At 33.3% G+C, this 27,316-nt stretch overlaps 1 protein-coding gene across 13 annotated transcripts in view; it reads right to left on the bottom strand.

Annotated features, from left to right (window-relative positions):
* RNF144A (ring finger protein 144A) overlaps positions 1-27,316 on the bottom strand; it is a 161,362-nt gene that overhangs the window by 107,868 nt on the left and 26,178 nt on the right. For 9 of the 13 annotated variants that reach the window (XM_074288085.1, XM_074288079.1, XM_074288078.1 and 6 more), the window contains one exon: positions 22,873-22,921. The exons of 1 other annotated variant lie outside the window; for it this stretch is intronic. Coding sequence is in view for 2 of the 12 variants with exons in the window: in XM_074288075.1 (XP_074144176.1) it covers positions 22,873-22,921 (49 nt within the window). In the remaining 10 variants the exon portion in view is untranslated. Of the gene's footprint in view, positions 1-892; positions 1,185-21,443; positions 21,480-22,872; positions 22,922-27,316 lie in introns of those variants that run through there. 3 more of the 13 variants (XM_074288083.1, XM_074288082.1, XM_074288084.1) reach the window with 3 other exon arrangements.

The following is a 27,316-nucleotide window of genomic DNA, read 5'->3' as shown; positions in this document are numbered from 1 at the left end:
AACAGAGATGTTAGTAGACCTTAGATGTTTGGTAATTAGTTGGTCTGTCACTAACTAGGTCAGACAAGCTGTGGTGTAGTTTTGTTGTTTAATCATTTTTCTGTTGTGTCTGACTTCCTGACCTACCTGGGGTTTCTTTTAAAAACATTGAGTGATTTGTCATTTCTTTCTCGTATTAATTTTAAGCAAACTGAGTTGAGGGACTTGCACACTAGACATAGCTAGTATCTGAGACCAGATTTGAACTCACGAATATGAGTTTTTCTGATATGTGGCCCAGCATTTTATCTACTGCACCACTTACCTGTACCAATAGCATAGTGATTTGTAATCAGAAAATGAGGATTCCACTCCCAACTGTCATTTTCTATCTGGTATAATCGGGCTGTCTCTACCCCTACTACACCCCCATCTTTCTCATCCATAAAATGATGAAGTTGAACTAATGTAATGTAGAAACCATTCTTGACTCATAAGGCATAAAAAAAAAAAAAAACAAGTGGTGGGCCAGATTTGGACCACAGGCCTGGTTTGCTAATTAATCCCTAACTAGATGATTTCTACCTTCTTTTGCTGATCTGAAATTATATGATTGTTTATCTGTTTACAATGGCATGCAGATGCCATTGTCAAAGGACACTCACAAGGTGCTGATATCAACAAGAAAGCATTTATTAAGAGCTTACTGCGTGCCAGGCACTGTGCAGAACTAAAAGGACTGCAGATCAAACCATTCTGAGTGACTGATAAAACCAGGAAAGCTGAGCTGGGAAAAGTGAAAGCCAAGCAGACAATAGATACTTGGATAGCTTTCTCAGAGAGTCTGGCTTTTGGGAAGACAACCATAATCCTCAAGCAATCCTCGAGTTTCGTTTCCTTTTTTAGTACTCACCTCCTAACTTGAGCCTTTCAGATTTCTTAACTCTTCTCAAATTCCCAAAATGAGGAATTCAAAAAACGCTTAGTCGCAACCAATTTAGGTTTTCTGCTTTAAGGCTTGCCTGGATCTCAATTAAGCCCATAGCCCATTGTCCCTGACTGGGTGTTTAACTAATTACTGGCATCTGGTGACCCCTTTTCCTGACAGGATATGACAGAACTTCCTCCTTTCCTTTCTCCAGTCTGTGTGCCATGTGTTAGCATTCCAAGAACTTTGAGAAACAATTCATCTAATAAAAATTATTACAAATACATACATACATATATATATATATATATATATATATATATATATATATATATATATATTTTTTTTTTTTTTTTTTTTTTTTTTTTACCATTGAAGTTCTCTCCCTTGTTAACTCTCTGGCTTATGATATCCACTACATCCTACAGAGCTTCAATTAGCTTTGTATAGATTTTCCTCCCCAAACCTTCAATGTCTGTTTTGGAAAGGATTTTCCTATCTTCTTCCTTATGCCTAACTAGGGTTCATTAATTGTACCAGGTCCTTTATGACTTTTCATTAAAGAATAAGTAATAGCCTATGACTTAAAAAGAAAATTGCCTTTTCTATCATTAAATCAGTTCTTCTAGCATATTGTTCCTGAGTTTCTTGTTCTTATGAGAACTGAATGATATTGTGAGCAAATTATTGGACTGGTCAAAGAATATAAATAACTTTCTAAATAAGAACTACAAATTACCAAACCTGAAACATATTCAAAATATTAATAATCAGAGAAATAAAAAACAACTTCTTGCCCCTATATAGGAAAATGCAGTGCAAAAAGGGCAATGGAAAGACAAGCATGCTAATTAACTACTGATGAAGTTGTGATTACATATTTAATCACTACATACTGGATAATATGTGCTCTATATAATCATTATATATAATATGTAATCTATGTAATCATATATAATGTTATATATTAACATATACTTATAACAACAGCAAAAATAATTATATCTATGTTACAGGGTTTCTGAGCAGAACAAATGAGATAATATATATAAAACACTTTGCAAACTTTAAAGTGCATAAAATTGCTAGCTATTTTTAGGCATCCAGGAAAACACTGGAATTGTGCCAGAACATTTGCTAAAATATTAATAGATATTGATCCAGAATGTATGAGATCTATCCTTAGGATAATGCGTGGTGCAAAGTATGCACTCAATAAATGTTTATCGATTGACTGATTATATTTCAAGGAAGTTTCTAACTGAAAGAACCCTATTTATGAAAGTGTTCATAATGACATTATTTATGATAAAAATCTAGATGTGATACTGAGGAAAGAACACTGATTATGGAGTGAGAATATACCTTTGAAGTTTACTAAAACTGTAACACTGGTGAAATCACTTAACTTCCCTGGGATTGAAATTCTTTAACTATAAACTAAGAGGAATGAACTATAAATACAATCTAAGGTTCTTCTCAGCACTTGATCTACAATACTGTAAATGATATATATGTGCAATGATTGGGGAATAGCAAAAAAAAAAAAAAAAAAAAAAAAAAGCTATGGAATATAATTGTAACAAAATGTACAAGGAATGGCTAATATGAAGAATTCAGAGAAAAAATTTTAAAATTGTATGAAATAATGTAAAAGAAAACATGTAAAATAATTACAACCACAAAACTGTTCATATATACTTTTCTAAAAGTTTTAGTCTAGTTTTAAACTATTTAAGCTACATTAATGAAAAATTAACTGTCCAAATGCTACCTTATTCTACCTAAAAAAAAAAAAAAAAAAATACATTACCTCTCTCAGTTTTGTTAAAAGGAAAGTACTTTATAAATCTCAAAATACTATGCAGCTATTTGTTTTTGTTATTGTTATTTCAATCTATTACTCTTCTAATTTTCAAGATTTTTGTATTTGTTTTGAGTTTATTTGTTGGGTTCTTAATTTTTTTAAGTGAATATTCATTAAATTTTTTTCTCTAATTTGCCAACATATGTTTTAGGGATGTATAAATTCAATAATGCCTTGTCTATATACTAGAAATTTTGTTTTGCTGTCTCACCACAATAATTTTCTTTCAGAAAATTGCTTCTAACATCTATTCCTTGACTCAGTTATTTAATACTTCATTATTAAGTTTCCTTTTGAATCTTTGTGTTTTGTTTTTGTTCTTTAAAACTGCTTACTATTTTATTGCATTATAGTTTGCACAAGATGTGTTTCACATTTCTACCTTTATCTGAAATTTCTCTGTGTCCCAATACATTTTTGCAAAGTGCCATTGGTTCTGAGGAAATATGTATAGTTTAGTAGTCCCATTTAGAGGGTGCCTGATTTAGCTCTAATTTTTCTAACTAGTTGTTCAACTCTCTATATTTTTTTCTGTAACATCTGTTGTTATTGTTACATATTATATGTTTTTTTACATTTTACTGACTGTCTGCATAATACCTAGGGACTATTTGGCTCTGAAACTGCAAGAAAGATTCCGTTAGTCTTTGCCCTTCATCTGAGACTATTAAGCAATCATGACAACCATGAAATGAACTCTAGGGATTCCTAGCCCCTGCCTTCCCCTATAATGAAGTATTCTGAGGAATTTGAAGACTTTTGAATCATTTTACAATTGAGCTCTCTATTTGTATTCCCAGTACTTGGCTCTTAGTAAAGACTTAATAAATCTCTTTATATTTATTCATTCATTTATGGAGGCTGAAAGAATGATCTACATCCATAATAAAGAAAAAGAAAAAGGGCTTTCAGAACTGAAAGGGATTTTAGCTATCCAACCCAATCCCTTTATAAGTGGGTAACTGGGGCCCTAGAAAAGGGAAATAAATTACCTATGGTCACATGACAGATTAGTGACAGACATAAAACCAGGATATAAGTTTCCTAGTTTCTCAAGTTAGATCTGTTTAGATCTCCAAGACATATGGAATGTCAGAACTAATTAAGAGGCACTGATTACTTTTAAAAGGGGGAGGAGGAAGATGGCGGAGAAGAAACACACTACTCAGTGAACGTCCTCACTCCCTCACAACCAATTAGATAAATTAAGTCTCAAAATTAGCTCAGGACTGATAGATACCACAAGGACTGGAAGCACGACTTACCAGCTGAAGAGAATCTGGAGTTTCAACAGGAAAGGTCAGTTCTCAGGGGAGGAATAAGAAAGACCAGCACAGACGGTGGGGTAGGGGCACACTGCGCCCATTGCGCTGGGAAGGGCTCTGGGATCAGAGAAGCCACTGAGGTAAAGGAATCTGGCACAGGCTGTTAGCTCTTCTCTGCTAATTATTTAGCAGTTCAGAAGAGAAAGCCAAAATATTTTAAAACTCAGATTAGATTTCCCCCCCCCCCCCCAGACTCGGCACCAGGGGGTGTGGCCTCAGCTACCTCCTGAGAATAGTTAAGAGACTGACAAGTGGGTGGATACGGCCCAAGGCAACACACACGGCCTAGCTTAGCTGGAGGGAGTGGAACTCAGCTCCAGGAAGTCCCAGAGAAGCGGAACCTTTGAACTAGGGACCGCGGTTTCTGGCAGACACTTCCAGTTTGAGCACAGGGGCTTCTCACGTCACCTGCTGCAGACATCCACTCCCCACCCGGACACATAGGCTGAGCTTCTTGCTGTCTTCACTATTCTACGCCCTCAAAGCACAGCAGTGCTAATCACCTCTGAGGCGCTTCCAGGGAGGGGGTGGGGAACTCTCTCCCAGAGCTCTCTCTTAGCGCGGGGCGCAGGGGCCGCTGCATCCATCCGGTCTGGGAGGAAGCTGGTAAAGAAGTAAATAATTTCCTACCCCAGGGACAGACCCCAAAACATTTTTTAAGTATGAGCAAAAAAGCTAGAAAAACTATAGATTCCTTCTATACAGAGAAAGAGCGGGTATCCAACCCCGAGGAAGTTAACAGCAAAGATTCAGAAGATAACAACCTAAAGGGGAACGATTCCTGCCCCCCATCACATAACTCTCTCCTAGAAGAAGCTCTTAAGAAATTGAGGGAGATTGAAGAAAAATGGGGCAAGGAAAGGGAAGTTATGATAGAGAATAACAACGTCCTGAAATTGGAGTTGGAAAAAATAAAGAATTCACAGGAGATGCAGGGAAACAAAATTAGTGAATTAGAAAAGGTTAAAAAAACACAGGAAAGTAGGATTTATGAATTGGAAAAGATAAAAAAGTCTCAAGAAAATAGAATTTCTGAATTGGAAAAAGAAAATAATTCTCAAAAAAAAAAAATTAGGGAAATGGAAAAAAATTCAATAGAGCAAAATAATTCATTTAAAAACGAAATTGGGCATTTACAAAAAGAACTAAAAACTGTGAAAGAAGAAAATAACTCCTTAAAAGTCAGGATGGAACAAATAGAAATGAATGATTCACAGAGAACCCAAGAATCAGTCAAACAAAACAAAAAAAATGAGAAGCTGGAGAACAACGTCAAATACTTACTGGGAAAATCTATAGACCTGGAAAATAGATCTAGGAGAGATAATCTGCGGATTATTGGACTTCCAGAAAACTATGACCAAAAAAAGAGCCTAGATTCTATTTTACAGGAAATTATCAAAGAGAACTGTCCAGAGATAATAGAAACAGAAGGGAAAGTAGATGTGGAAAGAATTCATCGAACTCCTTCTGAAATAGACCCTAAAAAAAGAACACCACGGAATATTGTGGCTAAGCTGCAGAATTACCACACAAAGGAGAAAATCCTGCAAGCAGCTAGAAAAAAACAATTTAAATACCAAGGTGCCACAATAAGGGTCACCCAAGATCTGGCTGCCTCCACATTAAAAGATAGAAGGGCCTGGAACCTGATATTCCGTAAGGCAAAAGATCAAGGACTGCAACCAAGAATGAACTACCCAGCTAAGTTTAGCATCTTTTTCCACGGAAGAAGATGGTCATTCAATGAAACAGAGGAATTCTATATGTTTCTAAGAAAAAAACCAGACTTAAACAAAAAATTTGATCTACATCCACAAGACTGAAGAGAAACAGAAAAAGGTACACAGAACCCTTGAGAACTGTAACTCTGTTGTGGGTATATAAAAAATACTCAAGGATAATTTGATTTTACTGATATAAAAGAAAAAAAGGGGGGTGTAGTAAAGGGAAGGAGGTCGGTTCAGAAAAAGGGGAAGGAGTGATAAAAAGAGGGAAACTACATCCCAGGAAGAGACATAGAAAATACACCATATCTGAGGGAACTTAGTGAGGGGGAGAATCATTGTGTGAATCTTACTCTCATCAGAAGAGGCTCAAAGAGTAAATAATTAACATATTTGTTTTTCAGAGAATTTTCTCTCACCTCATTAAAAGGGGGGAGAGGAAAAGGGAAAAGGAAAAGGGGAATAAGTGAAGGGACTTGGAGGGAGGGGGGAGGGATCCTAAAAAAAAAAAAAAAAAAAAAGAGGGAGGGTTGCGCGTCACAAGGGGGGTCTGTAAATTAAATATCGGGGAGGGGGATCAGGGGGGTCAAGGGAAAAAAGCATAATCTGGGGATAATACGATGGCAGGAAATACAGAATTAGTAATTTTAACTGTAAATGTAAATGGGATGAACAATCCCATCAAACGGAGACGGATAGTAGATTGGATCAAAAAGCAGAACCCTACAATATGTTGCCTACAGGAAACACACTTAAAGCAGGGAGATACATACAGAGTAAAGGTAAAAGGTTGGAACAGAGCCTATTATGCTTCAGGTAAAGCCAAAAAAGCAGGGGTAGCTATCCTTATCTCAGATCAAGCAAAAGCAGAAGTAGATCTCGTTAAAAAAGATAAGGAAGGAAACTATATCCTGCTGAAAGGTAGCATAAATAATGAAGCCATATCAATACTAAACATATATGCACCAAGTGGTATAGCATCTAACTTTCTAAAGGAAAAGTTAAGAGAACTGCAAGAAGAAATAGACAGTAAAACTATAATAGTGGGAGATCTCAACCTTGCACTCTCAGATTTAGACAAATCAAACCACAAAACAAACAAGAAAGAAATTAAAAAAGTAAATAGAACATTAGAAAAACTAGGTATGATAGACCTTTGGAGAAAACTGAATGGCAATAGGAAGGAATATACTTTCTTCTCAGCAGTTCATGGATCCTATACAAAAATTGACCATATACTAGGACATAAAGATCTCAAAATTAAATGTAGGAAGGCAGAAATAATAAATGCCTTCTTCTCAGATCACAATGCAATAAAAGCTACATTCAGTAAAAAGTTAGGGGTAAATAGACCAAAAAGTAATTGGAAACTGAATAATCTCATCTTAAAGAATGACTGGGTGAAAGAGCAAATTATAGAAACAATTAACAATTTCACCCAAGATAATGATAATGATGAGACATCATATCAAAATCTTTGGGATGCAGCTAAAGCGGTAATAAGGGGAAATTTTATATCTTTAGAGGCTTATTTGAAGAAAATTGAGAAAGAGAAGATTAACGAATTGGGCTTACAACTTAAAAGGCTAGAAAAAGACCAAATTATAAACCCCCAACCAAAAATTAAACTCGAAATACAAAAATTAAAAGGAGAAATCAATAAAATTGAAAGTAAAAAAACTATTGAATTAATAAATAAAACCAAGAGTTGGTTTTATGAAAAAGCCAATAAAATAGATAAACCTTTGGTAAATTTGATCAAAAAAAAGAAAGAGGAAAATCAAATTGATAGTCTTACAAATGAAAAGGGGGATCTTTCCACCAATGAAGAGGAAATTAGAGAAATAATAAGGAGTTACTTTGCCCAACTTTATGCCAATAAATTTGATAACTTAAGTGAAATGGATGACTTCCTCCAAAAATATAGGCTCCCTAGATTAACAGAGGAGGAGATAAATTGCTTAAATAGTCCCATTTCAGAAAAAGAAATAGAACAAGCTATTAATCAACTCCCCAGGAAAAAATCCCCAGGGCCAGATGGATTCACATGTGAATTCTACCAAACATTTAAAGAACAATTAGCCCCAATGTTATATAAATTATTTGAAAAAATAGGGGATGAAGGAGTCCTACCAAATTCCTTTTATGACACAGACATGGTACTGATACCTAAACCTGGTAGATCGAAAACTGAGAAAGAAAATTATAGACCAATCTCCTTAATGAATATTGATGCTAAAATCTTAAATAAGATATTAGCAAAAAGACTTCAGAAAATCATCTCCAAGATAATACACTATGATCAAGTAGGATTTATTCCAGGAATGCAGGGCTGGTTTAATATTAGGAAAACTATTAATATAATTGACCATATTAATAATCAAATTAATAAGAACCATATGATCATCTCAATAGATGCAGAAAAAGCATTTGACAAAATCCAACATCCATTCCTACTAAAAACTCTTGAGAGTATAGGAATAAATGGATTATTCCTTAGAATAATCAGGAGTATATATTTAAGACCGTCAGTAAGCATAATATGCAATAGAAATAAACTGCAACCTTTCCCAGTAAGATCAGGAGTGAAACAAGGTTGCCCACTATCACCATTACTATTCAATATAGTACTAGAAACGCTAGCCTCAGCAATAAGAGCCGAGAAAGAGATTCAAGGAATTAGAGTAGGAAATGAGGAAATTAAACTATCACTTTTTGCAGATGACATGATGGTATACTTAGAGAACCCCAAAGACTCTGCTAAAAAGCTACTAGAAATAATTCAAAATTTCAGCAAAGTGGCAGGATACAAAATAAATCCACATAAATCCTCAGCATTTTTATATATCACTAACAAAATGCAACAGCAAGAGATACAAAGAGAAATTCCATTCCAAACAAATGTTGATAGTATAAAATATTTGGGAATCCATCTACCAAAGAAAAGTCAGGAATTATATGAGAAAAATTACAAAACACTTGCCACAAAAATAAAATCAGATTTAAATAATTGGAAAGACATTCAGTGCTCTTGGATAGGCCGAGCGAATATAATAAAGATGACAATACTCCCCAAACTAATCTATTTATTTAGTGCTATACCAATCAGACTCCCAAGAAACTATTTTAATGACCTAGAAAAAATAACAACAAAATTCATATGGAAGAATAAAAGGTCAAGAATTGCAAGGGAACTAATGAAAAAAAACTCAGAGGAAGGTGGTCTAAGTGTACCTGATCTAAAGCTATATTATATAGCAGCAGTCACCAAAACCATTTGGTATTGGCTAAGAAATAGACCAGTAGATCAGTGGAACAGATTAGATACAAAGGACAAAAAAGGGTACATCTATAGCAATCTAATCTTTGACAAACCCAAAGATTCCAACATCAGGGATAAAAATTCATTATTCGGAAAAAACTGTTGGGAAAACTGGAAATTAGTATGGCAGAAATTAGATATGGATCCACACTTAACACCATATACCAAGATAAGATCAAAATGGGTCCATGATTTAGGCATAAAGAGGGAGATAATAAATAGATTAGAGGAACAGAGGATAATCTACCTCTCAGACTTGTGGAGGAGGAAGGAATTTATGACCATAGGAGAACTAGAGATCATTATTGATCACAAAATAGAAGATTTTGATTACATCAAACTAAAAAGTTTCTGTACAAATAATACTAATGCAAACAAGATTAGAAGGGAAGTAACAAATTGGGAAAATATTTTTAAAAACAAAGGTTCTGACAAAGGTCTCATTTCCAAAATATATAGAGAACTGACCATAATTTATAAGAAACCAAACCATTCTCCAATTGATAAATGGTCAAAGGATATGAACAGACAATTCTCAGAGGAAGAAATTGAAACTATATCCACTCACATGAAAGAGTGTTCCAAATCACTACTGATCAGAGAAATGCAAATTAAGACCACTCTGAGATACCACTACACACCTGTCAGATTGGCTAAGATGACAGGAACAAATAATGACAAATGTTGGAGGGGATGTGGGGAAATTGGGACACTAATACATTGCTGGTGGAGTTGTGAAAGAATCCAGCCATTCTGGAGAGCAATCTGGAATTATGCCCAAAAAGTTATCAAACTGTGCATACCCTTTGACCCAGCAGCGCTACTACTGGGATTATATCCCAAAGAAATACTAAAGAGCGGAAAGAGACATATATGTGCCAAAATGTTTGTGGCAGCTCTTTTTGTTGTAGCTAGAAACTGGAAGATGAATGGATGTCCATCAGTTGGAGAATGGTTGGGTAAATTGTGGTATATGAAAGTTATGGAATATTATTGCTCAGTAAGAAATGACCAGCAGGAGGAATACAGAGAGGGTTGGAGAGACTTAAATCAACTGATGCTGAGTGAAATGAGCAGAACCAGAAGATCACTGTATACTTCAACAACAATACTGTATGAGGATGTATTCTGATGGAAGTGGAAATCTTCAACATAAAGAAGATCCAACTCACTTCCAGTTGATCAATGATGGACAGAGGTAGATACACCCAGAGAAGAAACACTGGGAGGGGAATGTAAATTGTTAGCACTAATATCTGTCTGCCCAGGTTGCATGTACCTTCGGATTCTAATGTTTATTGTGCAACAAGAAAATGATATTCACACACATGTATTGTACTTAGACTATATTGTAACACATGTAAAATGTATGGTATTGCCTGTCGTCGGGGGGAGGGAATAAGGGAGGGGGGGTAATTTGGAAAAATGAATACAAGGGATAATATTATAAAATATATATATATATATAATAAAAAAAATTAAAAAAAAAAAAATAAATAAAAGGGGGAGGAGGACTACCTTGACCATATATACAAGAAAATACTCGGACAAAGAATGCCAATTGCTAAATTATCATATATAGCTGGACAATAACATATACAGTTTTTCCATCAGTTGGCAAATGAGACAGGCAATTTAAATGGACTAGTTGTACCTAAAAGGATCAAAAAAAGTAGCATTATGCTGCTTTTAAGAGACATAAGGCTAAAAAAAAAAAAGAGAAAGAAAGACATAAGGCTTCTTTAATGCTCCAAATCTGTTCCCATCAAGAAAGGCTGATATTTTTAATAGTAATATTCTCCCTTTGAACCATGAAACACAGAAATCTAACTCCAAAAAAACTGAAAGTGATGAGGGAAATGGAGAGGCAGGTGTTGGACCTAAGCAGCTTATAATTTTAATGAATAACTAACTTCAAGAAAAAAGAGGAATAAAAAATGTCTTTAAAAATGTATGCTAAGAAGAGAAAATGAGCTAATCAAAAAGAAAGGGTCATAAGAAAATTTGAGGGAATGATAAGTGACAGCCAGAGAGCTCCACTAGTACCTGAATTATATCAAAAGAAATAGACAAAATATAACTAAGTCATCACCACTTTCCCCCATTCAGTTAACTCTAGGTACCAGCAATTGCCTTTAGGATCAAATATAAAATCCTATGTTTGGCTTTTAAAAGTCTTGAATAATCTTTTCTAATCTTCTTAGGCCCCACACCAAAGGTATTAAATTCACCTGTGGGCCAAATTCTTTTGGGCTCTGAACAAGGTAAAATTTTAATTGGGAAATATTAAATGAAATCAATGAAATACAACAAAGATGATGCTAATTTGTGATTTTCTTATGTGGTTCCAAGGATCTACTTCTATTTTGGAATTTGACACCTCTACCTTACACCTCCCATTCCCATGATGTTAGTTTCCTTGATGTTCTTCACCATCTCCCAACATTATGCATTTCATTGGATATTTCCCATCCCTGGAACTTTCACCTTCCTCCCCTTTGTTTCTACCTCCACTGGCTTCTCTCAAGTTCCAGGTAAAACCTCATGTTCTCTGGGAAGTCTTTCTTCTTCCTAATGCTAGCTCTTTGCCTCCAACATTTAGATTAAATTTATTATATCTCTATCTTGTTTGTGCATAGTAATTGCCTGTAGTCTCCCCCATTAGACTGTAAGCTGAGAATAAGGACTATCTTTTGCCTAGCGCTAAATATAATGCCCTAGAACATAGTAGGGGTTTAATAGATGCTGGTTGACCAATGGCATCAATTGGTACAGATTATCCCTTTCCATACTACATAATATGCTAATTTTTGCTTCAAAATATCTCTCACATTGCTCACTTCCTCTTTACTTCTAAAGCTATCAGCCTAGTTTGAAGTCCTCACTACTTCCTACTTAGATTAATTTTAAAATTTGATTGCAAATTCAGGACATTATCTGTAGAACTATGATGTCTCTCTGTTCCCAATTTCCCCCAAATTAATCTCCCCAAAGCAAAGATCTCATAATATTATTCCCATCAGAAAAACATCAAAAGAGGTCTTCAGTCTCCAAGAAGTGATATCAAATTACTTTATAGTCTTTTATGTTTCTTTTCTTCCTTCCTAATGCACATTCTTTTACAGCTTTGTGAGTAGAGGAAAGATTTTATAGAAATAGGGTGAATAAGCCTTGACAACAGATTGGATATTGGGAGTGAGATAGAGGAAATATGACTCCAAGGTTGCTAATGGAGCATCCTACATTACTAATGTTAAATTCAAATACAAATGGGGGCTAAATCCTCTATAGGTGGCATAATGACTTTGAAAACCATCATAAATCAAATTAATAAAAACCATATGATCATCTCAATAGATGCAGAAAAAGCATTTGATAAAATCCAACATCCATTCCTACTAAAAACGCTTGAGAGTATAGGAATAAATGGACTATTCCTCAGAATAATCAGGAGCATATGTAATGGAGATAAACTGGAACTTTCCCAGTAAGATCAGGAGTGAAACAAGGTTGCCCACTATCACCATTACTATTCAATATTGTATTAGAAACGCTAGCCTTGGCAATAAGAGCCGAGAAAGAGATTCAAGGAATTAGAGAAGGAAATGAGGAAATCAAACTATCACTCTTTGCAGGTGACATGATGATATACTTAGAGAACCCCAAAGACTCTGCTAAAAAGCTATTAGAAATAATTCAAAATTTTAGAAAAGTTGCAGGTTACAAAATAAATCCACATAAATTGTCAGGTTTTTTATATATCACCAACAAAATGCAACAGCAAGAGATACAAAGAGAAATTCCATTCCAAACAAATGTTGAGAGTATAAAGTATTTGGGAATCCATCTACCAAAGAATAGTCAGGAAGTATATGAGCAAAATTACAAAACACTTGCCACAAAAATAAAGTCAGATTTAAATAATTGGAAAGACATTCAGTGCTCTTAGATAGGCCGAGCGAATATAATAAAGATGACAATACTCCCCAAACTAATCTATTTATTTAGTGCTATACCAATCAGACTCCCAAGAAACTATTTTAAAGACCTAGAAAAAATAACAATAAAATTCATATGGAAGAATAAAAGGTCGAGAATTGCAAGGGAACTAATGAAAAAAAAGTCAGATGAAGGTGGTCTAGGTGTACCTGATCTAAAGCTATATTATATAGCAGCAGTCACCAAAACCATTTGGTATTGGCTAAGAAATAGACCAGTCGATCAGTGGAACAGATTAGGTACAAAGGACAAAAAAGGGTACATCTATAGCAATCTAGTCTTTGACAAACCCAAAGATACCAAAATTAGGGATAAAAATTCATTATTTGAAAAAAACTGTTGGGAAAACTGGAAATTAGTATGGCAGACATTAGATATGGATCCACACTTAACCCCATATACCAAGATAGGATCAAAATGGGTCCATGATTTAGGCATAAAGAATGAGATCATAAATAGATTAGAGGAACAGAGAATATTCTACCTCTCGGACCTGTGGAGGAGGAAGGAATTTATGACCAGAGGAGAGCTAGAGATCATTATTGATCACAAAATAGAAGATTTTGATTATATCAAACTAAAAAGTTTCTATACAAACAATACTAATGCAAACAAGATTAGAAGGGAAGTAACAAATTGGGAAAATATTTTTACAGTTAAAGGTTCTGATAAAGGTCTCATTTCCAAAATATATAGAGAACTGACCCTAATTTATAAGAAATCAAACCATTCTCCAATTGATAAATGGGCAAAGGATATGAACAGACAATTCTCAGATGATGAAATTGAAATGATATCCACTCATATGAAAGAGTGTTCCAAATCACTACTGATCAGAGAAATGCAAATTAAGATAACTCTGAGATACCACTACACACCTGTCAGATTGGCTAAGATGACAGGAACAAATAATGATGAATGTTGGAGGGGATGTGGGGAAACTGGGACACTAATACATTATTGGTGGAGTTGTGAAAGAATCCAACCATTCTGGAGAGCAATTTGGAATTATGCCCAAAAAGTTATCAAACTGTGCATACCCTTTGATCCAGCAGTGCTACTACTGGGCTTATATCCTATAGGAATACTGAGGAGAAGAAAGGGACCTGTATGTGCCAAAATGTTTGTGGCAGCTCTTTTCATAGTGGCTAGAAACTGGAAGATGAATGGATGTCCATCAATTGGAGAATGGTTGGGTAAATTATGGTATATGAAGGTTATGGAATATTATTGTTCTGTAAGAAATGACCAGCAGGAGGAATACAGAGAGGCTTGGAGAGACTTACAGGAACTGATGCTGAGTGAAATGAATAGAACCAGAAGATCGCTGTACACTTCAATGTTGTATGAAGATGTATTCTGATGGAAGTGGATATCTTCAACATAAAGAAGATCCAACTCACTTTCAGTTGATCAGTGATGGACAGAAATAACTACACCCAGAGAGGGAATACTGGGAAGTGAATGTAAATTGTTAGTACTACTGTCTATCTACCTAGATTACTTACACCTTCAGAATCTAATACTTAATGTGCAAAAAGAAAATGGGATTTACACACATATATTGTATCTAGGTTATATTGTAACACATGTAAAATGTATGGGATTGCCTGACAACAAGAGGAGGGAGTAGAGGGAGGGAGGGGATAATTTGGAAAAATGAATACAAGGGATAATATTATAAAAAAATTACTCATGCATATATACTGTCAAAAAAAACATAAATGAAATTTAAAAATAAATTTTAAAAAAGTTTATGTATTAAAAAAAAAAAAGACAGAAAACCATCATAGTCTTTGATTCACTGACTCAACCTTATTCTGGGCTTTCTGAATGCGTATTTGCTTCCACCATTTCCCCTACCTTTTAAACTCTTAAACTAGTCCAGTATTGTTTTCATGAGCTTACCTCAACTAAAGCTTCTGACATTCCTTCAAACATTTAATAGCAGCTACTAAGTGCCTAAGAATGGAATACAAAGATAAAGTAAGACAGTACCTGTTGTTCAGAAGCTTATGTTCTAAGAACAAGTACAAGATAGTATAAATAAAATACAAATTAATTTCCCGTGAAAAAGACATAAGTCACAGTGGGAATTAATAAATGTCTCCTGGAAGAAGAAGTTCCTGAACTGTATCTTGAAAGAAACAAGAGGTGGAGGTTAATGGGCAGTTTGTTGAATGTATGGGGGACAACCAAAGCAAATGCAGAGATAGAAATGGAATGTGCTCAAGGAAGAAAAGGCAAGCCAGTTCAGATGGAAGGCAGATTGTGTGAGGATTATGCAATGAGCCTGAAAATGTCCTATTGTGAAGCAGTCTTAAGTGCAAAATAAGAGAACTAGAATTTTTGTCCTCCAGAAGGAGGAAAGAAGTGCAGCTTCTTAAACAGGGAAATGATTGGGTTAGATCTGTCCTTTAAAAAAGAATTTCACAGCTTTAGAAAGGAAGACCTATTAGGAAGGTATTGTAATAGTCTAAGAAAGAGGCAATTTCCATAAGCTTTTTAGTAAGAAGAGGAGAGATTTTGTAGACATAGAATGAATAAGGGTTGGCAACAGGCTGGATATTGATAGTGAAAGGAAGTAAGAGAAAAAGAACGTGACTCCAAGGTTACTACTGGAGCACCCTGCATTAGTTATGTCAAAATTGGATAGAAATGGGGGTTACTACTGAACTCCTTGTAGGGTGCATAGTGACTCAGAAAACAAAGATATTGATATTATCTATGCCCTGTTGTATTTTTATTTAATTTGTGAATTATTTCCCCATTGCACTTTAATTTGGTTCAGGGAACATCCAGGAACATTTCAGCCTGTTCTCTGAACACCTCTGCCCTCCCACTAGTAAAATCACAAGTCCAAATCAAATTGGAGGATTGAGGGGGGAGGGTAAAGAGAGATTTGCTGGGAAGTTTTGAAAGATAATCAAATTTTGTTCTGGATTTGATGAGTTTGAGATACTGACTACACATTTGGACATGACATTTTGATAAAGTAAGTCAGAAAGGAGTTAAGAATTGGATTTGAACCATAAGAGATCTTAAGTGTGGAGAAAGTATAGGGCTCAGGACAGAACCTTGAAGTTCTGAGACCCAGAATTAGGTAATTGGACATAAATGGTTACATAAGCAAAGAAGAATGAGAAGGAGCAATCAGACAGGTAAGAGGAAAACTATCATAAAATTTTAGGCAGAAGATAATAACCAATAATATTAGACTTGAGCATCAAAGAAGAGGACTTCATAATTAGAAGATCACTGGTAATTGGGGAAAGAGTTTATTGTGGTAATGAGGTCAGGAAGCAAATTGCAAGGTGTTAAGAAGAAATTGAGGAAAGTAAACAGCCTCTTCTATAATTTGACTAGAAAACAGATGAAAATATAGTATAATAATTTAAGGAGACGAAAGGATCAAGCAAAGATTTTTATGGATTGATAGACAAGGACACATTTGGCAAAAAGGAAAGAACCAGTAGATAGGAAAAGAATAAAACTTTTAAAAAGGAGGGTAAAGTATTCTTGGAAAAGATGGCAAAGGTTTGGTATCAAGAGCACAGGAACAGGATTAGGCTTTGCCATTTCTTCATCAAAGACTAGAGAAAATGGGGACAGAATGAGCTAAAAGGAATATCACAAGAACACCAGAAGGGACCTACCTTAGAGATCATATGGTGCATTATCTTAAATTTTAAAATTAACAAAGTGAAGACAAAAACAATGAAGTGATTTGCCGAGTGTCATATAGGTAATAAGCTTTCTCTGACCATTTTAACTCGTAATTATTTCCTTTTCAGGATGACAGGAATTTAAAACTGGAAAGGATATTTGTGGTTATCTCAATCCCTTCATTTTATAGATGCAGAAATGAAGGCCAAGAAAGTGGTTATGTCTTATGAAGCATGCTAATACAGAATTAAGATTTTAATACAATTCTTCTAACTGTAAATAAATTTCATTATTAAGGGGAATTGTATACATCTTTTAGTTCTGCTTTAATTACAAAAAGTCCTAAATATTATTTTTCAAGGCTAGAACAAATAATCTGTTTATAGCAAATATGAAGATGCATTGGCCAAAATTCCCAGTTTATAAGACAGCCAGCCAATGGGGAAAAATCCAAATAACTACAAAAGCTTAGGGACCAGGGAACATAAAGAGAGAAAAGGAGTGGTGATTATGGACTTTTTTTTAGTAGTTTCACCTGCCACAGTGCCAAAACCCTGGTTTGTTCCCATTTACAACAACAAATAAGTAAATAGTTCTTGTTTGCCAAAACAACAACTCAGCAGCTTGCACAAGGCAAGCAATTTTTTTTTTTTAAATTACACTTTGACAGATGCTAAAATCCTGCCAAAGCAAAACTCATCCTCTATCTAAACTTTTCTTAAATTGAGCTTATTTTCCATTTAAAATTCAATTTTACAAAATCATTTCTAAACCAAGGTATCATCAAACTCACAGTAGGAAGGGTATGAGTTGTACTAAGAACCCTTTTTTAGAGCTGGAAGACAACTAGAGATTATTTTCTTATGATTCTGAAACTATCAGTTGCTAAAATCTGAGCTAAGGACAAATTCTCAAATCACTGGGGAAGGAGAGTAACATGAAAATACTAAAAGAAATTAGGCAATGAAAATATTACATAATCAGCACCAAGGCTAGATATAGCCTTTTTTTTAAGGTTATTTTTTTTTCCTTTAGACTCTTATACCTGAACTTGACCAGAAATTGATTGTTTCACTGGCCCAAAAATTGGAGACACAAACAGCCTCAAACTATAGAGAGTCAGTTATTCAAGTTTATGGTGAGAAGCTACAAAATAATGACATTTTCTAAATAATGTAAAGATGTTAAAAATGAAAGTTATGACTGGGGAAAAGGAAAAAGAAAAGGGGAAAGAGGAGTAGAAAGCAAAGAGGAAAGGGAAAAGAAAAGAGGGAAAAAGTCAATAAAAAAGGAAAAGAGGAGGAAAAAGAAAGAAAAGAGGAAGAGAAGGAAGGGAAGGGAAAAAACTGAACCCTTTGCAATTGTAATGACCAAGTTTGGCTCTAGAGAAAATAAAAATTCAGCTTCATGAATATGATGTAAAAATACAAGCAGTTAACAAAAATTAATAAATAAAAATATGGAATAATTGAAGCTATTACTGCTTAACATCTGTGTTAGGAGCTCAGGTAGGTAGAATAGTATTTCACTCTACTTTAGAATCTCCAGTTTCTTTCTAAATGCAATAAGGAGAGTATTACAGATTTAAGTAGTATGATCAATGAAGTATCTAATCATTATTACAGAGGGCAAATTGCTTCACCTTCTCTTGAAAGTGAAGCTCAAGTGACAAAATAAGATATACATTTTTGGACATTATCAGTACAGAAATCGTTTGATTATTCATATTTGCTAGAAATGTGACTTTCAATAAATAGGATATAAAGCAGACAAGATCTTGTTCTTGTTGGGGAATAAAAATTCTATTAGGAAACTACCCCAGCAGATGGAAAAAGAAATGTTCAAATAGCTTCTAAAAATATTAAAACCCACAATCAATGGCTGCAATAAAGGAAAAAGGTGGCTGAAGATCCCCAAGAATCCTAATGCCAGTAATTTCCAATGTCCAGAGTTATGAGGGCTAAATGTGGATATACAGCCTATTCCATTATAATAATGATTGGAAATTTAGAAGAAATTATGAAAATAACTACTATCAAAAATGAGTAAACTGAAAAGTTATTTTGATAATACTTTTAAAACCAGACAAAAAAAATTTGCAATCATCTTTCAAGAAAATTGCCCTAATCTCTTAAAACTAGAGATCAAAGTGACAACAGAGAGTCTTCTCTTTGGAAGAAACTGAAAATTAAAAGCATATAAAAATATCAGCTTCCAGATCAAAGAAAAAAAATAATGAAAATAATCCAAAAAAACAAGGATCATAAAGCCAGAATAAAGGGCAAACAAACCTATGCTGCAATTATTATAAAGAAGAGGAAATCTTAGGATATAATATGCCAAAAGGCAAAAGAAAAAGACTTTAAAAAAAAAAAAAAAAAGAACAGTATCTTGAAAATTTGGTTATAATCATCCAGGAGAAAAAATATATTTTTTAATCCATCAGAAGGCTTTCAGAAATTCCTAATAAAAACAGCAGTGCTCCAAACACCCTTAGAAACTCACAGTAGACAAGAAAAACTCATAAAGTTAACTATATTGAGAAAGTTCTAAGAAGACAAATGATGATCAACTGTTGATTGCTACAAAGAGAAAAGTGTCCCTTCAGCACCTAGTTGTTTTCAAGGGTCACAGTTAACGAAGATCAACTTGCATATAGTCACTTGTTTAAAGAAAAGAAAAAGAAGAAATAGAAAAAAGAATGCAGTAGGAAAAATGAAGAAAACGGAGGAGGAATTCCCTATTTCTTATCATTGAAATATGCTAGAACAATACAAAAATAGGAATCTCAAGAACCCTACTCTAAGGACCTACTAAAGGAAGAAAGTTTGTTCACACATATAAAATTTCATGTATAAATGCAATAAAATCCACATGGAAGCAAATGGAGTCAAGGAGCAGAAAAAAAGAGATTTTAAGCAAGCAGAGACTAAAATGGTAAGAGAAAAGTAACAAAAATAACAAAACATAACTCCAAAGGACAGAACATAAAACAGGATCTAAAAAGTGAGGGGAAAAAAAGTCTAAGAAACAATGTTTAAAATCTAGATTTGGTAAAAGGACTGGAAATGAGAAGGATCACACCATTTTCATTATAAATGGCTATTATTAATCCCATTCCTTTTCATTTTCCCGCATTATTCTTCTTTGTAAAGAAAGGAAGAGGAAAATAAAAGAAAAATAAGAAGGTATGATGGAGAAATATAATTAAAAATCACAACTGAATATGGAAAGGATAAACTTTCCCATAAAACATAGGAGGATAGCAAAATGAATTACAAGGCAGATTGCAACAACCTGGAGCTTATTAAAAAACCTCACTTGAAGCATTCACACAGCACTCAAAATTCACACAGCCCTAGAATGAGTGCCTAAAAAAAAGGTTTGTTATGTTTCAGGACTCAAAAAAATAGAGACAGAAAGCATGATCTCAGGAAAAATCAAACTAAAAAGAAATGTATTTAAAAAATATAAACAAGAAAACTACATAATAACTAAAGGAAGCACTGTGGGTAATGAAAAAATATCAACACTGAATAATTATGAATGGAAAACTATAATGCCTAGGCAGATAAAGGAAAAGTTACTAAAAACAAAGAAATAGACACAAAATTTTAATGCTTTGGGACTTCAACATATGCTTCAGATCTAGAAAAATCTAACAGAAGATAAACAAGAAAAAAAGATGAGAACCTGAGCAGAATTTTAAGACAGTTAGATATTAGAGATTTGATGGTGACAACTAAATAGAATCAAAGAAATGCATGTTTCTCAGTTTTGCATGACAAAAAAAATGACCATTTGCAAAGGGATAAAAAAACTCTTAAGCAAATAAGAAATATCCTTTATTCATAACAATACAATAAAATATAATCAAAAATGGGTATTTCAAAACAGCCTTCAAATTTAGAGGCTAAGTAAATAATTTTCAACAATATGTTGATCAAATAATAAATTATAGAAACAACAAATCATTTTAAATTAAGTTAAACAAGAGACGACATACCAAAACTTTTTGGGATGCAGCCAAAGCAGTCCTTGAGGGAAAATTTACTCTTTAAATACTTCCATCAACAAAAGAGAGAAAGAACAGATTGATGAATTTTGTGTGCAACTAAAAAGAAAGCTTGAAAAACAACAAATCAAAAATCCTCAGCTAACATAAAAATAAGAATTCTGCAAATCAAAAAGACAAAATTGAAAAAAATCACTAAATTTATAAATAAAATTTAGATTTTTTAAGCTAATAAAATAACAAATCATTAGCTAACTTGAAAAGGAAAGAGAAAAATTGAATTGATTAAATCAAAATTGAAAAAGGAGAATTTTTAATAGATAAAATGGCATGAATGAAATTACTGGAACCATTTTGCCTAATTATAGTCCAACAAAACTGATAGCAAATGTAACAGATTACTTATGAAAGCAGAAAATATAAAAAGTTAACAAAACAAGAGAATTTAAATGTCCTAATTTCAGAAAAAAAAAATATAACAAGCCATGAATGAACAAAGAAAAAAAAAAAAGAGAGAAGTGGCAGATATATTTACAGATTCTATCAAACATTCAAACAAATATTGATGACTCTATGAGAAGTTATTTGCCAAAATAGAGAAAGAAGACATCCTACCAAAGTCCTTCAATGAGACAAATATGGTCCTGATACCTAAACCAAGGAGAGATAAAGCAGAGAAAGAAAACTAAAGAACAATATCTCTAATGATGATAGATGAGAAATTATTAAATCAGGCATTAATTAGCAAAGATGCTCCAGAAACAATTTTTAAATTATTATGTGATCAGATTGAATTTAAACTAAAAAGCCAAGGTTGGCTCGATATTAGGAATATTACAAATATAATAGGCCATATTAAATAACAATGAAAAGTCCTGTTATATCAACAGACAGAGAAAACTTTTGAAAAAATACAATAGCCTTTTATTTTAAAACACTAAAAACATAAGAAAAATGGGTAGATCTTTCATTAAAATATTATCCAATGTCTAAAATCAAATGTTGTATTTATCTGTAATGGAAAAAGACTACAGAGAGGCCTTTCCAATAAAATCAAAGTTAAAGCATAGATGTCTATTGCCACCCCATTATGATATATTTATAGAAATGTCAGCTACTACAATAACACAAAATTAAGAAATTGAGAGAATAAGTATAGCCAAAGAAAAAAGACAAAGTTATCATTATTTCTAGATGATACTATAGTTTACTTAGAGAACTTCAGAGTCAATAAAAACAACTGAACAAATAAACAATACCAATAAAATAATAGAATGTAAAAATGAAAAAAAAATTAGCCTTTCTATACACTGAGAATAAAACCCAGCAGATTTTTTAAAAAAGTAATTACATTCAAAATAATTAGAAAATATAGCCAATAATTGAGAGTCAACCTACTAAACCAATATCAGGCATTGTATTAATTCAATTGCAAAGTACTCTTTACAAAAATAATGGAAGTCTTAAATAACTGGAAAGACATTGATTGTTCATAGTTGAGCCCTGACAACATAATAAAAATTATAATATTACTTAATATATTGTCATAATAGTAAAATTTAAAGTTACTTTTATACACAAGACAAAATTCTGTAACAAAATTTATCCAGTGGAATATAAGATCAAGAACTTCAAGAGAAGTAATGGAAAAAAAAAAAGAGGAATGAAAAAAGGAGGAAAGTACTTGATATCAAACTGTACTACAAAGCAATAACCATTATAAATATTTGATACGAGTTGAAAAATTGAAAGTTAGTCAATAAAGTAGACTGGGTAAAAACAAGATCCACATAAACTCAATCATAGCAGAAAATGTTCTATAAATCTACACATAACAACTATCTGGGAAAGGACGTCCCATGTAATAAAATTAAACAAAGTTTTGTTTTGGTTTTGTTTTTTAAATTGATGGGAAAACTGGAAAGCAATCTGGCAGAATATAGGTCTATGCTAACATGTCACACCATATACCACAATAAATTCCAAATAGAAACTTGATCATTAAAGGCAATATTATAAAAAATTAGAGAAAAGAAGAAGATACCTTTCACAACTATGGATAGAAGAGTCCTTGAACAATGTGAAAGATGATCCTAAAAAGACAAAATCAATAATTCTAATTACATAAATGTAGAAGCTTTTAAAAATAAATTTTGAGTAAAAGAAAAACGGAAAAAAATCTTTGCAGCACATTTTTCTGATAAAAATCTGATAGCTAAGGTATATAGAAATGGATACAAATACATTAGAGCAGAGCTATTTCCCAATAGGCAAATGGTCATAGAATATAAATGGATTATTTTCCACTCAAAAACACAAGTTATCAGAAGCCAAAAAAAATTTCAAATAATAAATAATATGATCAATTAAAATAACATCTAATCTATTAGCCTGGCAAAGATAGCAAAAAGGTAAATGACAAATTGTTAAGAGAAGCTGTGGGAGGCAGAAACACTGATGAAGTTCTGGAGGCATTGTGAATTGATCTATGCATAAGAAAAACAATTTGGAATTACATCCTCAAAGTCAGGAAACAGTACAAATCTTTGAGTTAAACTACTACTTGGAACTAATTATGACAAAAATCATAGAAGAAATGATGATGATGATGATGATGATGATGATGACGACTGATAATGATGATGAAAGATAGCATTTCATATTGCAATATAATGTTTACAAAGCTCACTACAAAGCTAAAAGGTAGGTGCTATTATTACATTTACAGATGATGAAAATAAGACCATTTCACATTAACTAATTTGCCCAGTATCACATTTTTGGCAAGTATCTGGGACAGGATTCAAAAACTCAGATTGTCCTGATTCCAAGTCCAACACTCAATCCACTGTACTAGTGTATTATCAGTCTCAAAAAGAAATTATCCCTGAAGTCATATATTGACTTAGAAAACCCTATATTAATATGAATTATGTTGTGCTATATTTTTATTTAAAAAACATTTCCCAATAATTACTTAGTCTGATTCCAGAACTAAATTTTGACACCTCTGCAATATAACATTTAGCTGACTAAAATATTTATAGCAGCCTTTTTAATTATAGAAAAGAATTAGAAACAAAGTACATAATCCCCAGTTGGGGCATGGCTAAACAAATTATAGTATATACTTAATAAAATATCACTAAAGCATAATTAATGTTTAAAGTCACAGATTAAGGGAAACCTAGAGATTTATGTGTGAACTGATATAAAATAAAATAAGCAGAACCAGAACATTTTATGAAATAATAGAAATGCAATAGAAAATAATTTCAAACACTTCAAAACACTGATGTCTACAATGATGCTGAATCATGATTTCAGAAGTAATGAGTTACACTTTTCATCATATGGCAGAGATAAGATAGGTAGAGAAGACAAAGTCAGTGACTTTATCTTAATTATATTTATTAAAAGAGAGCTTCAATTTTTGTATGAACTGAAAGTTAAATGTGTAATGATACTGGAATGGGAAAAGGAAATTATTGAAGGAAGGAAGAGGGAAAGGGAAGAAGGAAAGCATGTTTCCTTGAAAGTCCATGACTCACTAGCAGAGGTCATAGTCTCTGCAATTTAATTACCTTGAGTTCTTCGCTGGAAGCTAGGTTTCCACAATAAAATACAGTGAGAGCCACTACTAGGCAGGTCAGGCTCATTATTGCTTCTACACAACCTCATTGTATTCCAGGATCAAGGAACAAACATCTTCCATGTTCATCTATTACCATGCCCTCCTTCACCTACAATCCCTTCAAGAGGTTGATTTGAAGATTCTAAGCTGTGCTAAGATACTAGCCAAACTCTCTGGGAGAGGGGCTACTCTTTCCCTGACATGACTATGACAGATTAATATTCCTAATGTATAGAACTAATCATGTTACTTAATCTATTAAAATCCTTTGGGCCCTATTAGGAATAGTAATTTTTAAAAAGATCCATGTCTATACATGGGAACAGTTAATTACTCAATCATTACTTAAGCGCTAGAGGAGACTTTAGAAGTCACTCTAGTCCAACTCCCTTAGATGACCATTAGAAATTTGAGGGCCAGGACAGATTAAGTGACCTACCTAAAGTCCCAAAATGACACAATTGCATTTGCCAAAGAATAACAGAGTTGAAATTTTAACCTAGGCCCTCAAAGTCATTTCAAATTCAGAATCTTTTTTTTCTTCTATGCAAACTAATCCTAAATTATTATTGAATGAAACCTAATGTCATTAACTTGTCAGAGAAGTATCTCCATAATTTTGTTTCACTTTACCTTTGTAGTTCTATATTATGCTACTCCTCAAACCACATCATATTGCATTTTTTAAATGTATTTATTATTGTTCAATTGATTTACCTATATCTGAAACCTCATTACTACACAGTTCATAGAGTTTTCTTGGCAAAGATACTAGAGTAGTTTGCTATTTCCTTCTCCAGTAGATAAAGAGAAGCACATATTGAGTAATTTTCCAGGGTCATACACCTAGTAAGTGTGTGAGGCCATACTTGATTTCAGGTCCTAATGACTCCAGGCTTAGAACACTATCCACTACACCTAGCTGCCTCCTTACTGCAATTCTATTTTGTAGTGGAAAAATTCACTATAAAAATGTCTGTAGCAACAAGATTATATAATGATCAATTCTGGTAGATGTGGCTCTTTTCAACAGCGAAGTGATTCAGGCCAGTTCCTATGGTCTTATGGTAGAAAGAGTCATCTGCACCCAGAGAGGGGGCTGTGGGGACTGAGTGTGGATCCCTACATAGTATTTTCTTTTTTTTTTTTTTTCTGAGGCTGGGGTTAAGTGACTTGCCCAGGGTCGCAAAGCTAGGAAGTGTTAAGTGTCTGAGACCAGATTTGAACTCGGGTCCTCCTGAATTCAATGCTGGTACTCTATCCACTGCACCACCTAGCTGTCCCCCTACATAGTATTTTCATTTTTGTTTTTGTTTTTGTTTGCTTGCATTTTGTTTTCTTTCTCATTTTTTTTCCTTTTTGATTTGATTTTTCTTATGAAGCATAATAATTGCCAAAATACGCAGAGAAGAATGCACATATTTAACATATATTGGATTTCTTGCTATCTAGGGAAGGGGGTGGGGGGAAGGAGAAATAAATTTGGAACATAAGGGTGAGTGTTAAGAATTATCTATGCCTATGTTTTGAAAATAAGAAGCTTTAAAATAAAAAATATCTGCGAACATACCTCATCTTTACTAAATGATGAGAACAAGAATTAGAAGAATTATGATTTGTTTAACTTTTATCTTTCTCATGGTTTGGTATAACTACATTTATAATAGATACTTGATGATTGTCCCATCAAATTCTGTTTTTGACAGGCTTACAAATAATTAAATTTAGAAGTGACCAATAATCTATTTGGAGTCCCACAAGCACCCCAATAAGAAAATAGAACTTATAAATTACCATTAATTATAATTCCATTCAGTTTGCTTATTATAATTCAGCTCAGACTATACCTATAGTCCTATGTATAAAGGGAAGTATTTAAGCAAATTCAAAGAAAAAATAAAATAACTAGGCAAATGTTTAAGATTAAGAGAATGGCACAGAAATACTAAGACTTCAGAAGAAGCAATTAAGTGGTGGAGTATATAGAATATCAGCCCTAGAAACAGGAGGATCAGAGTTCAAATCTAACCTGAAACTTGACACTTAATAGCTGTGAGACCCTGAGTAAATCACTTAACCCTGATAGCCTGGGGAGAAAAAAGACCTGAGAATTAAACTTCAATAATACTATTGAAGCAGATACTCTAAAATCTATAGTAGGCAACATTTTTTTCATCATGATAGCTATTGGAGAACTGTGAGACCTTGTACAAGTTATTTAACCATTCTGAATGTCAGCTTCTTCAACTGAAAAATGACGTTTCTTTTACTATCTACTTTATGGTAGATATAAGGGAATCACATGGATACATGAAATTCATTAGAATAGTGTTGTTATATATGTGTTATTTATATGCACATATATATGTAAATATATGTAAACATTTCCTTCCACAATTTATTATTCTTAAGGCCTCTCACTTGCAGCTATGATTTAACCATTACAGGGGTCCTGTATAGAAGTAATGACCTATGGTTCTATGGTGGGAATGTTTAGTTCATAATGTCAGTGCTAAAATTTTCCCATGTTTATTTGCTTTCACTAACCCTCCCTCACTTCCAAATCATGACTGCAGTCACTACCTTCTGAATATCTACTTTTTCAATCTAATGCTGGAACCCTAAACTTTGGTAAGCTAAATTCCCCTAACCATCAACCCCATTTTTATTTTTCATAGAATAAAAGAAAAAAATTGTAGCTACCAATCATTAATACCATCCCATATTTTTCAAATTTGGAAATTAAAGAGAATTGAAATTGCAAAAAACTATTTTGACAAAATATATGTCCTGGAGGATAAATCCATATATTTCTAGAGTGAGTCCCTGAATTATTCCTTATATAATGCCATGG

Source organism: Sminthopsis crassicaudata, chromosome 2, assembly GCF_048593235.1.
Source record: "Sminthopsis crassicaudata isolate SCR6 chromosome 2, ASM4859323v1, whole genome shotgun sequence".
Classification (NCBI taxonomy): Eukaryota; Metazoa; Chordata; class Mammalia; order Dasyuromorphia; family Dasyuridae; genus Sminthopsis; species Sminthopsis crassicaudata.
This window is presented reverse-complemented; position numbering and strand designations above follow the sequence as displayed.